General features: G+C 40.9%; 1 protein-coding gene across 4 annotated transcripts; it reads right to left on the bottom strand.

Moving 5' to 3' along the window:
* Positions 1-4,416: 4,416 nt before the first annotated feature.
* Positions 4,417-10,826, bottom strand: si:dkey-121j17.6. Of its 4 annotated transcripts, XM_073933910.1 has the most exons (6): positions 10,651-10,826; positions 10,041-10,119; positions 9,359-9,524; positions 8,043-8,158; positions 5,449-6,318; positions 4,417-5,372 (listed from the first exon to the last, which is right to left on the bottom strand). In XM_073933910.1, the coding sequence occupies exons 3-5, from the start codon at positions 9,522-9,524 to the stop codon at positions 5,476-5,478; spliced, it is 1,125 nt and encodes a 374-aa protein (XP_073790011.1). In that variant the 5' UTR covers positions 10,041-10,119; positions 10,651-10,826; the 3' UTR covers positions 4,417-5,372; positions 5,449-5,475. The 4 variants fall into 4 exon arrangements, with proteins under 4 accessions (XP_073790011.1, XP_021324229.2, XP_005164484.2 ...); XM_021468554.3 differs by having other exon boundaries at positions 4,417-6,318; XM_005164427.6 differs by lacking the exon at positions 10,041-10,119.
* Between the last annotated feature and the right edge of the window lie 2,439 nt (positions 10,827-13,265).

Genomic DNA, 13,265 nt, shown 5'->3' with positions numbered 1-13,265 from the left:
TTTTATGCAAAAAAAACAACAACTGTTATTTAGGGAAAAATTCTTCAGAAAAAGCGAGTTTAATCAACATTCACATCATTAAATACATCAAATTATAAATAAATTCCACAAATAAATTATATTTTACAACTGTCTCCATGCCAGTCCTGTCACTTTCGCATGAAATTTTAACATAAAATGTGTGCAATACATGCTTAGGGATATGACTCAAAGGAAGTGACATCATTTGATGGAGAAGCATACGGACCCTGAGCATGCGTCAATAGCGCTGCCACATTTGTACAGTTCTCCAATTACAAAAGTCATTCAACCGCACTAGTCAAGACAGGGTGCCAACATAAAGATGCTAGACTTTAGCGCTGTGTACGGGTGTAGTAACGAGCAAACAAAAACAACAAAGCACAAAGGCGGAACATTTCATAGGTGAGATTTTGCTTATGTTTTTGTATGTTACGAACTTTTGTGCACAACAAATAACGTTATTGATGATAATACAGTCCCTTACTGCATTCGCCATAAGGCAAAGTAGCACCAGCTCACACTAAACACAAGGCTTATGCTAGTTTTGTTAAATAAAATCAGCAAACAATGTATATATATATATATATATATATATATATATATATATATATATATATATATATATATGACAAGATGTTTTGTTTTCGTAATTTAAAAATATACTTGCGCACTGACCACCGGGAAAACTCCTGATCATAGATATATGTGTGTATCTCTGTCTCTGCAGCTTGGTCCCGCATTCATTTTAAGGAAGCGCTACCCTGTACTAAAATGGTGGCTCTATTGACGCATTCCATCTAATAGACAACAGCAGGGTAGGCGACATCTAATGTATGTACCTATGGAAGCTGGCAGTGATAAAGGATGCATTCTATCATTAAATTGTACGATTTCATGCTTGTTTTTGTATGAACTTTTTAAGGAAGACAGGAAAGGAGGGAGTCGTCGAGGACAACCATCTGACTTTTGTTCCAGTCAGAGAGTGACTGAATGAGGTGAGTTTATAGTGAGCTGGTGACTGCAGGTGTGGGTGATTAGTAGTCTGGTGAGGCGGATGGTGATTCACGGCGTGACAGCTGCAGTATTTATTTTTAAACCGCAGTCATTTTTTGTAAGGGGTTAATTATATTAGTTTTAGTCAGTGGCTTTTGTCAGTGGTGAGGATTTATATATACCGCTGTCATTATCGATAGCAAAGTGTTACTAGCAGCACCTGAAATCGGCGGGTGTGTTTTGGGCTCAAGATTACATAAGAGGTTAAATTATAGCAACAAATGTGATGAATTAATTCAAATAACATTAGTATAAAAGGTTTGTTTGATTAGATTTTAACTCCTGTGGTGTTATTTTTTAATCCTATCTTTCGTCAGTGGTGAGGATTTGTTCTTTTGCTCCTGTATCTTCGAGCCCCAACTTCAAGAGGACGTCAGAAATCAGCCAAGATCAGTTCAGCTCAAGCTGCAAAGCTCGTGAGGTACCTTAAGTTGGGTATAATTAGGGAACCCCTCGAAATGATCTCAAGTGCTATCCTATTTACTAAAAATCTAATTCAAATGTGTTTATTATAATAATAACTTTAATACTTTGGTAAAATGGGATGCTAATTGTAAATCTTTTCCATTTATGGCGACTGTTATTGCTTGTGAAAACACAACTAACATTTTTATGTTATTATTCAACAGGCAGGAGATAGCCTATGCACATGTCTTGAGTGTGCTGATGCAGACAGCCTCTTCTCCTCTGCATTAGGGAGTGCAAGAACTAAAGCAGAGCAGAAGGCTGTACCATGCAAGGCTCAAACTTCTGCAGCAGCTTTCGACGAGCTGTTCAAAGCTCACTTCATCTTTAACCTGTCTTATGCTGAAGCTGTGAAATTTCTACACTTTTGTGCAAACCACAGTGGACAGCATTGAAGCTGTGCAAAGGAGCACTCACGAAAGAACTTCAAGCCAGACTGCTTCCACGAGAACTGACAAACCGACTCCGGGAGACGTTGACTTGTTTGTTTGCAAAGCACACCTAAAAGACTGCTCACAACTTTGTCAACACCATGGATTATATCCACGCATAACCTTGTGATTGAATTGTGGAGAAGCAGGATGTGTGAGATCTTTCTGTACATATAACGGGTTCAGAAAACTCCTCAACACCATCCCTAAAAACACTGCATGAAGTGGACGAACGCCAAGATTTCCCCCTACTAAATGAGAAAATTAAATTAAAATTAGTTTATGAATGAACTTCATTCATCACGATGACTTTGAGACTGAATCCTTTGGGTTTAAAAAGGAGTGTCGACAAACTAAACTGCATTTACTTTAAAAAAATCTGCCTCCTAAACGCAACCCTGTGTTAATGATCAATCATCTTGAGTCTCCGTGTTAAACGATGATTTAAAGACTTACGGTTCTGATAAGATTCTGAACACTTATTGATGACTTGAAAATTCTCTGTTTGGTTCTGCAATACAAGTTACGGGGGATAATCTTGCTTTAAACAGCTCATTGGGATTTGTTGAACCTTTCAGTGGAACACATTTGTGTAGATTTTGCCTGGTTAGCAAGAATGAAGCTCAAACTCTGTTTGATCATCCACAACTGGTTCTTCACTCCAAAGAAGGTCACAATGAACTCTGCAGGGTACTCCGTGATAGTCCATCTCTAAATTCCTTGTATGCTGTTAAACGTTCGTCCATTTTAAATTCATTGCACTTTAAATTTCCATTCCAGTAACATCTATTCTGTGAATATCATTGTACGGCATGAACTTAAGCTGGTTTCTCAGCACCTTGTAAAAAAGCAAACACATCATTATAAATGCATTCTGCAACAGAACACAGAGATTCAGTTATGGTTATACTGATCGTACAAACAGGCCAGGTGATTAGAAAGGTAATGAGAGTAGCAAACACCTAGGCTTGAATGCTGCTCAGTCGTGGTGTCTGGCGCCACACTCCTCTTATATTTGTAGATGTTATTGAAAGGGGCAATGGCCATTGGAACTTACTTCTCCTTCAGAGTGTTGATATTGTGCTGTAACCTGTTGTGACTGACGGAATTCTCTGTTATTTAAAACATCGGATCTTGGATCATCACAATTACTTTAAAGTACTGACTTAGACAAGCGAAGTTCATGAGCCAGTTGGGATCACTAGGCACAGGAACCGCCACTCCATCCTTCTCCATGAAGGCTTTCACTTCTGCTCTCAACTCAATCTCTTAAATATGTTTCCTCTGGTGAGGCAACACCCAACACGACCCTGTGGCTATTTATCCCTGAACACCCATGCCATTGTTGTGGCCCGCCGAAGAAGAATACTACACAGTGCATGTGTTGCTCTTCTGAAATCTGACTTTGAATGGCAGAAATGACCAAACATTGACTTTGTAAGTGAGATGGCAGAAGATCATGGAGGACCACAGGATGTTACATTTTTACACCCCAACAAGTAATAATATTTTTAGCATTTAGGGATATATATATATTTATTTATTTATTTATAATCCTCATGAGCGAAGTGCAGACATCCCTTGGGGTATTTGAAGGGAACCTTGGAAACCTGCTCTTTGCTTATAACCAGGATGGACTGCAACAAAGCAAGTACTACACTGCTGAAGGGCTAACTGCATCGTCTATTCTACACAACGGATCTGGGTCTCTTAATCAGCATCATTTCCAAAAGATGCATGTTAGATTTCCATGACACAGATGTACAAAATGTATTAATAATAGAGATGTGCACAATTATTTGATTAATCGAACGCATCAGCGATGATCGAGCATGAAAACGATAACCGATTGGCTGTATAATTAAATCACTTTCATTCTTTCTGATTGGTTATGGTGTTATTTGGGCGGTAGTTTGATATTTGATGGGTTATGGCTGCAGGGAGTTGCGTTCTAGAGACGAGACCTGAGCGCAGATTGAGTAAAGGGGGGCACACAGCAGAAGCGCCGCGTCGCGCCACGGCCCACGCAGCGCATTTCAGAATTGTAAACGTAGGTTTCGGATCTGAATATTTTTAACAGGGCTTTAAATAAAATATATATATTTAAAATTGAATTTTATTTAATTGTCGCTATGACACACACAAGCCCCGCCTCTTGCTTAAGCTCCACCCCCGATTAATCGAGTACTCGTTTGTCAAACCTGTGGACTAATCGAAATGAAGAATGGTCAGAAACGCCCATCACTAATTAATAAGTAATAGTAAAACATGTAGCTCAACTGGCTTAGTGTAAAACACTTTCATATTCATGGAGTAACTACATTAGGAGTGCAACTATTTGTTACAACTGTGCATTTTAACAATGCGTGTTCTATTTAGATTGTAAAATGCAATACCACAGAAAACTGTTCGAGCTAAAAAAAAAAAACCAAACAGAGAGACTGGATTGCTGAATGTAGGATCTGTAATATGCAGTCTGCATCATCGATGTCTCCCCCGGCAATGCCTTTTCCCTACTAGGGATGTCCGTAATCCGCTTGTTAAGTGTGACGTCACGCGAAGCGGTTTCCGGGTCCAACCGCTCTATTCAACTGAATGGGGAGATTCATGAAATGGTAATAATAAACGTTCACAAAGCGATTTAAGGCTTTCGAAAATCACGATGGCAGTATATGTGTCCATGCCTAATATCCGATGGCCAGAAAGTGAGGAATTTTTTATAAATTGTTAAATTTTTGGTATTTGTTATGCAGCAAGCCCAGAGATTGTTGTGTACACTATGATTTGATATAAAATTAACTTTAATGTGTGACAGGAATAAAACGTGATCATAAACGAATGATTTCTACACTCAAATGAATGGCGGCTTGGACCCGGAAACAGTATTACATACGTCACAAACACGTCACCACTTAACAAGCGGATATTGCACGTGTTTTTCTACAAAGGTATGAACTTTAAGAGTATTAATACAAGAGAGAAATGTGTGAAAAGGCAATGCCTGTCTGAGAAAAGTGTATAAAGTGTGTAGTGAGGGGTTTTACAGTTTTAAAACATCTATAATAATTGTAAAAAATAAAGCGGAATACTTCACGGTTACTCCTGCGAATAACCAGGGGCCACTGTAATGGGCAGCATCCTATAGATGAGATGGTTAACTGAAGTCCTGACTCTTTGTGATCATTGTACTGCTCCAGGACGTCCTTTGAAAAGAGTAGGGGTGTGTCCCCGGTATCCTGGACAAACTGGCATTTGTCCATCATGGCTTTCCAACCATCCTCATATCATAATTGCGTCATCAGTCGGTCATCTTCACCAATAAGCTGATTTGAGTCTGGCACAAATTGGCTGCCGTTGCGTCATCCAAATGCTGGACACTGGTGGTGGAGATGCTCCTCAAATCTGTTAAAGTCATTTGAGTGTTATATAAAATGAAAAAAAAAGTGCTATAAAAAATAAATTAGGTCAAAAATAATACCTAAAATATAAAATAAATAAATAAAAACTACAATGTGACGAGCAGAAGTTCCCCCTCGTTGCTGACGTGTTGCTCCTGCCAAGGAACATAACCAGCAGGCGAGACGAAATAGTCACACAGCAAGCTTTGTTGCATTTCTGCTGTAGCTGATGCACTGCATTCCCTCTTTTGCTCCGCAGGCCGTAAAGATCCAGTCCCTTTATCCCGCCAAGTTCCTTCAACCAAGCTGTGTTCCTCATTCTCCCAGTCTGCAAGGCCTGGAGGTGCATATCCTTCAGACCTGCGCTCCAGGAGGAAGTTATGGATGCACATCGAAGCCGTGAGTATCTTCAGCACCTTTTCTGGCTCCAAATATATCGTGTTCCTCAAAAACCTGAATCTGTTCGCCAGAATGCCAAAAGCATTATCCGCCGCTCGCTGCGCCCTCGAAAGACGGTAGTTCAGAATCTGCTGACTGCGGTCGGTCGGCTTGCTTGGATACGGCGTCATCAAGTCAGGCCTCAAAGGATAAGTCTCATCGCCCACAAACATGTACGGTATCTTCAGCTCACTGTTGGCCAACGGTTCAGGAGGAGGACAGTTCAGCAGACCTGAATCCATCCATTTGCACAAGCCCGACTGAGCGAAGGGTCCAGCATCAGACGCCGTCACATGCGTATCCACACTGATATAGATAAACTTGTAATTTGCATCCACGGCAGCCGTTGCAGTCACAAAGCATCTGCCCTTATAGTTATCGAAGGTGCCTGTTTTTGCTGGAGGTTGTATATAGATGCGTTTTCCACCAAGGGCACCTAAGCAGTGTGGAAATTGCCATTTCGATTCAAAGTCATGAGCTATTGTCCTCCATTCTGCCTCTGTCGATGGCGTCTGGCAACAGAAGACAGAACAGTTAGCATGTAAACTACATTTCTGTACACTGATTAGGGTCGTCACGATACTGGAATACGGTACCAATTGGTACTGAGATTTTAAAAACGTCCTTTTCCAGCTAACATTTGAGCGTCACAATCTGCCATTGTGTTCATGTGCTCAACAGAAATGGCTGCGATTGGCCCTAAAGGTCATCAGTTCACCAAACTTACCGCTGTTTACTGAGTGTACAGGGACTAGGGTTGGGTATCGTTTTGGTTTATTTCGATACCTAAATCGATACTCTTTAAATGGTACCAGTGCCAAAACGGTGCCTGAACCGATACTTTTTAGCCACAAAATTAGATGAGCGCGATCATGCGTGTTGATGAGGGAGTTGCTCACCGCATGCGCCGCACTGCGCGCTTTGCCTTCTATAAGCAACAAGAACAAACACCGGACATCCGTATCCCTCAAAGCTGTTTAGAATGAAATATTTAGAAATGGTGTGGCACAACGCTTACTTATGTGCGCCTTTGATGCATCCCTTTACGCTTCGTAAGGGCGTCACACTTCGGATGCGCCTCTCAGAGCTGTGGCACGGCGCGCACATGACAGCTGATAGTATCACACACCAGACGCACACATTCGCATGTTATTTAAAATGAAACTATTCTGATGCCGCGAAAGAAGTTGTGGCTGGGCGCCGCGGACAGAGGACAACTTGCGAATTCTAAAATGCATGGCACTGCGTATCGTCGAGCAGCGCTTCTGGTATGCGACCAGCATTACATTCTTGTCGCAGCACCAGTGGCACAGGAATTCGGCACCGAAATTCATATGCTGATTTGGTCCAAAGGGTTTCGGTACCCAACACTAACGCCCCATTCACACGGGGTGTCAGCGCCAAGGCTTCCCATTCACTTTGAATGGGTGACGTCGTCAAGTGTTGTCGAACTGCAGAAGTGCAGTTTCAAGCGCTGACGGAAGCGTCAGCCAATCAGATTGCTGTATGTAAATACACCAGCAAGACAGTGGCCTATTGCTGACTGAATTTCATTGGCTGACGCTGCGATGACGATCGCTTCAGCCCCAACTTCAGACACGCCTTCAGTCAAGCGTTGACGCTGAAGCCCCGTGTGAATGGGGTGACACTCTCTGCCGTGAGACTGGGTTGTCTTCAAGGTTCAGCAGAAGAGAGAACTTTCTTGGCATTTAATTTTGAGCTGTGTTAATGGTTTAAGGTGGGTGGCACGGTGGCTTAGTGGTTACCACTGCGACCTAAAAGCAAGAAGATCACTGGTTGGATTTTTTTTTCCAGCTGGGTCAGTTGGTGTTTCTGTGTGGAGTTTGCATGTTCTCCTCGTGTTGTCGTGGGTTTCCTCCGGCTGCTATGGTTTCCCACACAGTCCAAACTCATACGCTATAGGGGAACTGATCAACTACACTGGCTGTATTGTATGAGTGTGTGCATGAATAAATGTAGTATGGGTTGCATCTGCTGCATAAAACATATGCTGGAATAATTGGTGGTTCATTCCACTGTGGCGACCTCTGATGAATAAGAGACTAAGCCGAAGGAAACTGAATAAATGAATGTGTTAACGTCACAGCACTTAGTCTACTGAACTTGTAAAGTATAATCATGGTCACTGCATTCATTTATTTTCTTTTACAGCTTATTTTTTCCTAATTGTATTGTAAGTACAGCACTTGAGTATATGGGAGTGATCCATGCCTACCTTCAGATAGTCTTTTTTCATGACTTGGTACAGGGCGGCGCAGGTCTCCATAACTATCTGCGAAGTAGTGCTGGCCCCAATCTTGTACTGTGCACTGAGCGAACTGAACGTTTCACCTGCATGCCAAATAAATGGTTAAAATGTATATTAGTAGATCACTAAAGGGACATTTCAAACACAAATAGCCTAATCATAACAACAGGCATGAAACATGGCCAACGAGAATCCCTGATAGTGCATGACTTGGCCAAAAATACACAAGGATTCCCTGACTTTCAGTGTCTGGAATAGAGCATTCAAAACTCAAATCATATTGCAGAAACTCCATGACCTGTGGGAAACCCTGTTAAAAACCTTCATCCAAGTGTTCTCAGTTTAATATATAAATAAATCTAGCTTAGCAGCCTTTAAAATGTCACATTTAAAAATAAATAGATTTAATGGTGAGAGAAAACAGACAATCGCTGCATCAATCTTTAGTAAACACAAATGAGTGAACCTAGAGTGGCAACTTCGGCATCTTAAACAGTTCGGTCAAGCCTGATCTCAAACATAATAATGGAAAAGTGCTTGACTTGATCATTTTTGGATGAACTAACCCTTTAAAGGGATCCTATTCTGCCCCTTTTTACAAGACGTGAAATAAGTCTCTGGTGTCCCAAGAGCAGGGGTGTCAAACTCAATACCTGGAGGGCCGCAGCCCTGCACAGTTTAGAGCAAACCCTGCTCCTACACACTTACCTGTCCTGAAGGACTCAACTAGTTTGATCAGGTGTGTCTAATTAGGGTTGGAACTAAACTGTGCAGAGCTGCGGCCCTCGAGGAACTGAGTTTGACATCCCTGCACTAGAGTGTGTAGTGAAGTTTCAGCTCAAAACACCACACAGATAATGTTTTATAACTCTCTGAAACTCCCCCTTTCAGGCTTTAATGCTAATTGTGGTGTTTTGGTGACTGTCACTTTAAATGCAAATGAGATTGAGCTCTTTTCTGAAGAGGGCGGAGCTACAGATGCCTGTGCATCAGAATAGTGGCAGATTCAGAAACAAGACTGACGTCGTATGCTAATGAGGGAGAGATGGTCACTAGTGGGCGGGGCTTTCCCCCTCTGATGACACGTACAAAGGGAGAATGTCAATCACAGTGTTTCAGCAGACTGATTCTATCTAGTCTGATTATAAACAATACAGTTAATTAAGCTGGTTATAATCACACACTGCTGCCACACAACCCCCTAACAAAAGTGACATAATAGGTTTCCTTTAGAATGAATCATCACTGTAATATTGTTTAATATATAGCTCTGGCAGACCCACCTGTTGCCAAAAACAGCAAGGTGACATACAGGCGATCTTTAGCGGTTATTGCCCGTCTCATCTTCGTATGCTGTTTGGTTATGAGGGGTCCGACCACGCTGAGCAGGAACTCAAACTCCTCTGATGTCATCCACGGCAGATCTTTCAACCCAGCATTCGGTGTCATCTATTTGTATGGTGAGGAAAAACAACTATTTTTAAGTGTTCGGTCGGAAATTGCATGTAAATGTGACTTCAAAACAACTTAAGCACTATTCAATTGACTATAAACAATGATTTGTTTTGATAGTCATTAGCTTATAATATGATTTCCCGATTTAGAATGAGCAAAGAGTACTTTTCTCAAATTATATTAAGGAGAAAGTGTGAATGTGAAAATATAAAACGAACTAAACTCAGCTTTTCTGAGCCAGAAATCTCCATTTCTGAATCACTAACATGGGCCGCATCTTCTAGTTTAATTCCCATATGTAGTTATTATAAAGGAACAGTATAATGCAAAGTTTAATTTAGCCTATTACATATTATTAGTAAAATAATTTCATTTATTTACGCTGGAATGAAGACAGTCACAGCACTCATCAGCTGTTTTAAAATGATATCTGATATAGTAATGATATTTAATCCTTATTAGGCTTTTTAAATACAATTTTTGAACGTGCTAATATAAAAACAACTTTACCTTAATATTCAGGTGATGCACATGTAAATATCATCCATCATCCGTTAGATTATCAGCTGAAAGTCCAGATGGGATACAGCTGCGGATACATACGTAAATATAGTATAACTTTTGTAACACTACAACAAAATAAATCTTATTTTTACATTAGTGTGATGCTTGGCGTAGACTTTAATAAAATGCAATTTAATGGGTAATTTGATAAACTATATGAATAATACTCAGTTTTTACTTACTATGAAGATGGCTGTGGTTAATGTTGGGGGTTAAACTACTATTTTATGGGTAATTTGATGAATAACATTTATAACTCGATATAATTACTGTTTTTACTTTAGCCTGGTGTGATGGTTGGGGTAGACGTTATTAAAGTAACGGGTAATGTAATAATCAGTAATATAAATCTAGTTTACTTCGGCCGCAGCTGTATCTCTTCATCCCTTCTAGGTAATTCATTTGTGTTTATCTTTCTTCCCTGAAGTCGTCTTCCTAAAATAAGTTCTTATCAGAATACACACGCTTTTAATAAGATTTAAGTCCAGAGCAGCGTTTTGTTGACCCGCACACAGTCGTCTCCTGTCCTTTCATACTAGACAAAGTACTGCATTACCGTCTCCTCCTCCAGCTCGCGCGTCGGAGCAGCCGGTGCTGGTCGGCCTCGTCTCTCCACATAATTTCTCTTCCATAATCGCTTCTTTTTCTTTTTCTGCTTTTGTTTTTCGCTGCAAATCAGCGCACAGACAACTTGGAGCGCAAGCTGCTTGTTAGCCATCATCTTCTTCTCTTGGTTAATGGCGGAACGCAAACAGCTTTTAGGTGCACACCGCCGCCTACAGTACAAAGGTGTGTGTAACACCAGGTCATGCTAATCGAGTGCACAGCTAACGTTTTACAGCTACCGGTAAACCTCCGGTGAACGGTTTATCATGTGACCATTTTCGATTTCATAAGGTTCCTTTTATAGCATAGATGTTGTAAAGTAATTAAAATATTATTAGTTAAATAGACTTAAGCATTCATTTAGCTGCCCACCCTGCTGAAAAATCCAGCTTAAACCAGCCTAGGCTGGTTGGCTGGTTTTAGCTGGTTGACCAGCCTGGTTTTAGAGGGGTTTTGGCCATTTCCAGTCTGATCTTAGCTGGTCAGGCTGGAAAATGACCAACTAAATCCAGCTAAAACTAGCTTGACCAGCCTGGTTTAAGCTGGACATAGCTGGTTTTGGCTGGGCTCCCTGTCTGGCAAGGCTGGTCAAGTTGGATTTAGCTGGTCATCTCCCAGCCTGACCAGCTAAGACCAGGCTGGAAATGGCTAACCCCCTCTAAAACCAGCCTGGCTGACCAACTAAAACCAGCCAACCAGCCTAAGCTGGTTTAAGCTTTTTTTTTTCAGTAGAGCAAGCTTAAAACGACAAAAGTGTCAGGAGCAGCAGGCCAGCCCTGAAACTGCATTGAAAATATTTTCATTATTAATCCACATCCATTATTGAGCTTACAGGTCAGGTTCACTAAATCTAGCATCTGGATGCAGCCTTTATGATGCAAGCTGAGATTGCATCACTCAGCGATGCACCGTCAGACACAATGCACTCAATTGAGTGACGTCACTGACGGGTAGGGTTAGGTGAGCCCATTAAAAAGCATTGGATGCAGCTCAGATTGCATCTGCACCGAGTCTGCAGCCAGACCCCTCTCATTTAGTTTGCACTTGACCTGCTTTTCCACTACAAGCCCCCAGGTGTCACCCAATCCCTTTTAAACGCCATTATTTTAATGAATGCACATTCACTTTATACAATAACCTTGTTTTTCTTTAGACATGATTATTTTGCTTATCCCATTGGCTGATTATTTTGCTTGCTTTAAGGAAAAACTGACTTAATACTGGCATATCATTTCTTAAAACAAGACAGTATGTTTTGCTTGTCTAGAAAATGCTTTTAGATTTAAGAGTTTGTAGATATTTATTCTAGAAACAAGACTAAATCTAAGTAGGAAAAGCATTTTTTACAGTGTGGCGTCATATTCAGAAAGACTTGAGGCTGTAATCGCTGCCAAAGGTGCATCAACAGAGTATTGAGCAAAGGATACTGATGTACATCTGATTTTACAGCTTTTATTTTTAACTCTTTTTCACATTGTTATTATGGGGGATTGTGTGTAGAATGTTGAGGAAATCAATCAATTTAATCCATTTTGGAATAAGACTGTGACATAAACAGATGTGGAAAAAGTCAAGCGCTATCAATACTTTCCGTATGCACTGTACATCTCCAATACATATCAACAGTCAAGCCAAGCAAAATTAATCACACCCCTGCAGAATTCTGACTTTTATTCAACCAGCAAGTTTGGTTTTTTGGACCAGAAGTGACACAGGCTTCTCGCAAAACATAATAAAACGATGAACAAGAGGCATTACTGCGGGGAGCTCAGCTTTTATTTACATTTGAACTACAAAGAGGATCCAAAATTATCCATATTATTCTCAGTAATCAACAGAAAAGGCTTTATTGGCTATTACATCAATCAAACTCCTCCTGTGCACTCTTAGAAATAAAGGTAGGCGAGCTGTCACTGTGCCTTTTCAAAAGGTACAAATTTGTGGCTAAAAGGTCAATATTAATTCCTTAAGGGTGCAAATTAGTACCTAAATAGTACAAAAGTGTTCCTCTTGAAAATTGTTGGCACTAATATATACTTTTGAGGTACCAATATGGACCCTTTAAGTACAAATGTGTTCCTTTTGAAAAGGTACCACCCCAGTGACAGCTCGTGTACCTTTATTTCTGAGAGTGTAATTGCTGTCCAGTGTTTGGCATGTGTTCACTGCTATTTTTGCCTATTCATCTTTAGCGAGGAGCTCCGACTCTTTCAGGTCGGAGAGTCTCCTTATCACGCTGGCCTTTAGCTCCTTTACACATTCTCAATTGGATTTAAATCAGGGCTCTGGGTGGGCCACTGCTAAACAAGCCATTTCTTCACCACTTTTACTGTGTTTTGGGTCGTTGTTGTGCTGAAATATCCACTGGTGGCCAAGGCAGTTTCTCTGCAGATGACCCGATGTGTTGTTGGGGGGGGGGGGTAAATATATATTTTTAATCTATCTGGAGCTACTGTATATTAGCATTGGACAGTGCCTGCCTGACATGCTGAATATGCCCCACGAAGTGAAAGTTTAGTCCGTCCCCCACTCCCTGTTTATCTATGTAAAGCGTCTTTGACACAA

Source organism: Danio rerio, chromosome 20, assembly GCF_049306965.1.
Source record: "Danio rerio strain Tuebingen ecotype United States chromosome 20, GRCz12tu, whole genome shotgun sequence".
NCBI lineage: Eukaryota > Metazoa > Chordata > Actinopteri > Cypriniformes > Danionidae > Danio > Danio rerio.
The sequence above is the reverse complement of the archived record's forward strand: the minus strand, read 5'-3'. Positions and strand labels throughout refer to the sequence as shown.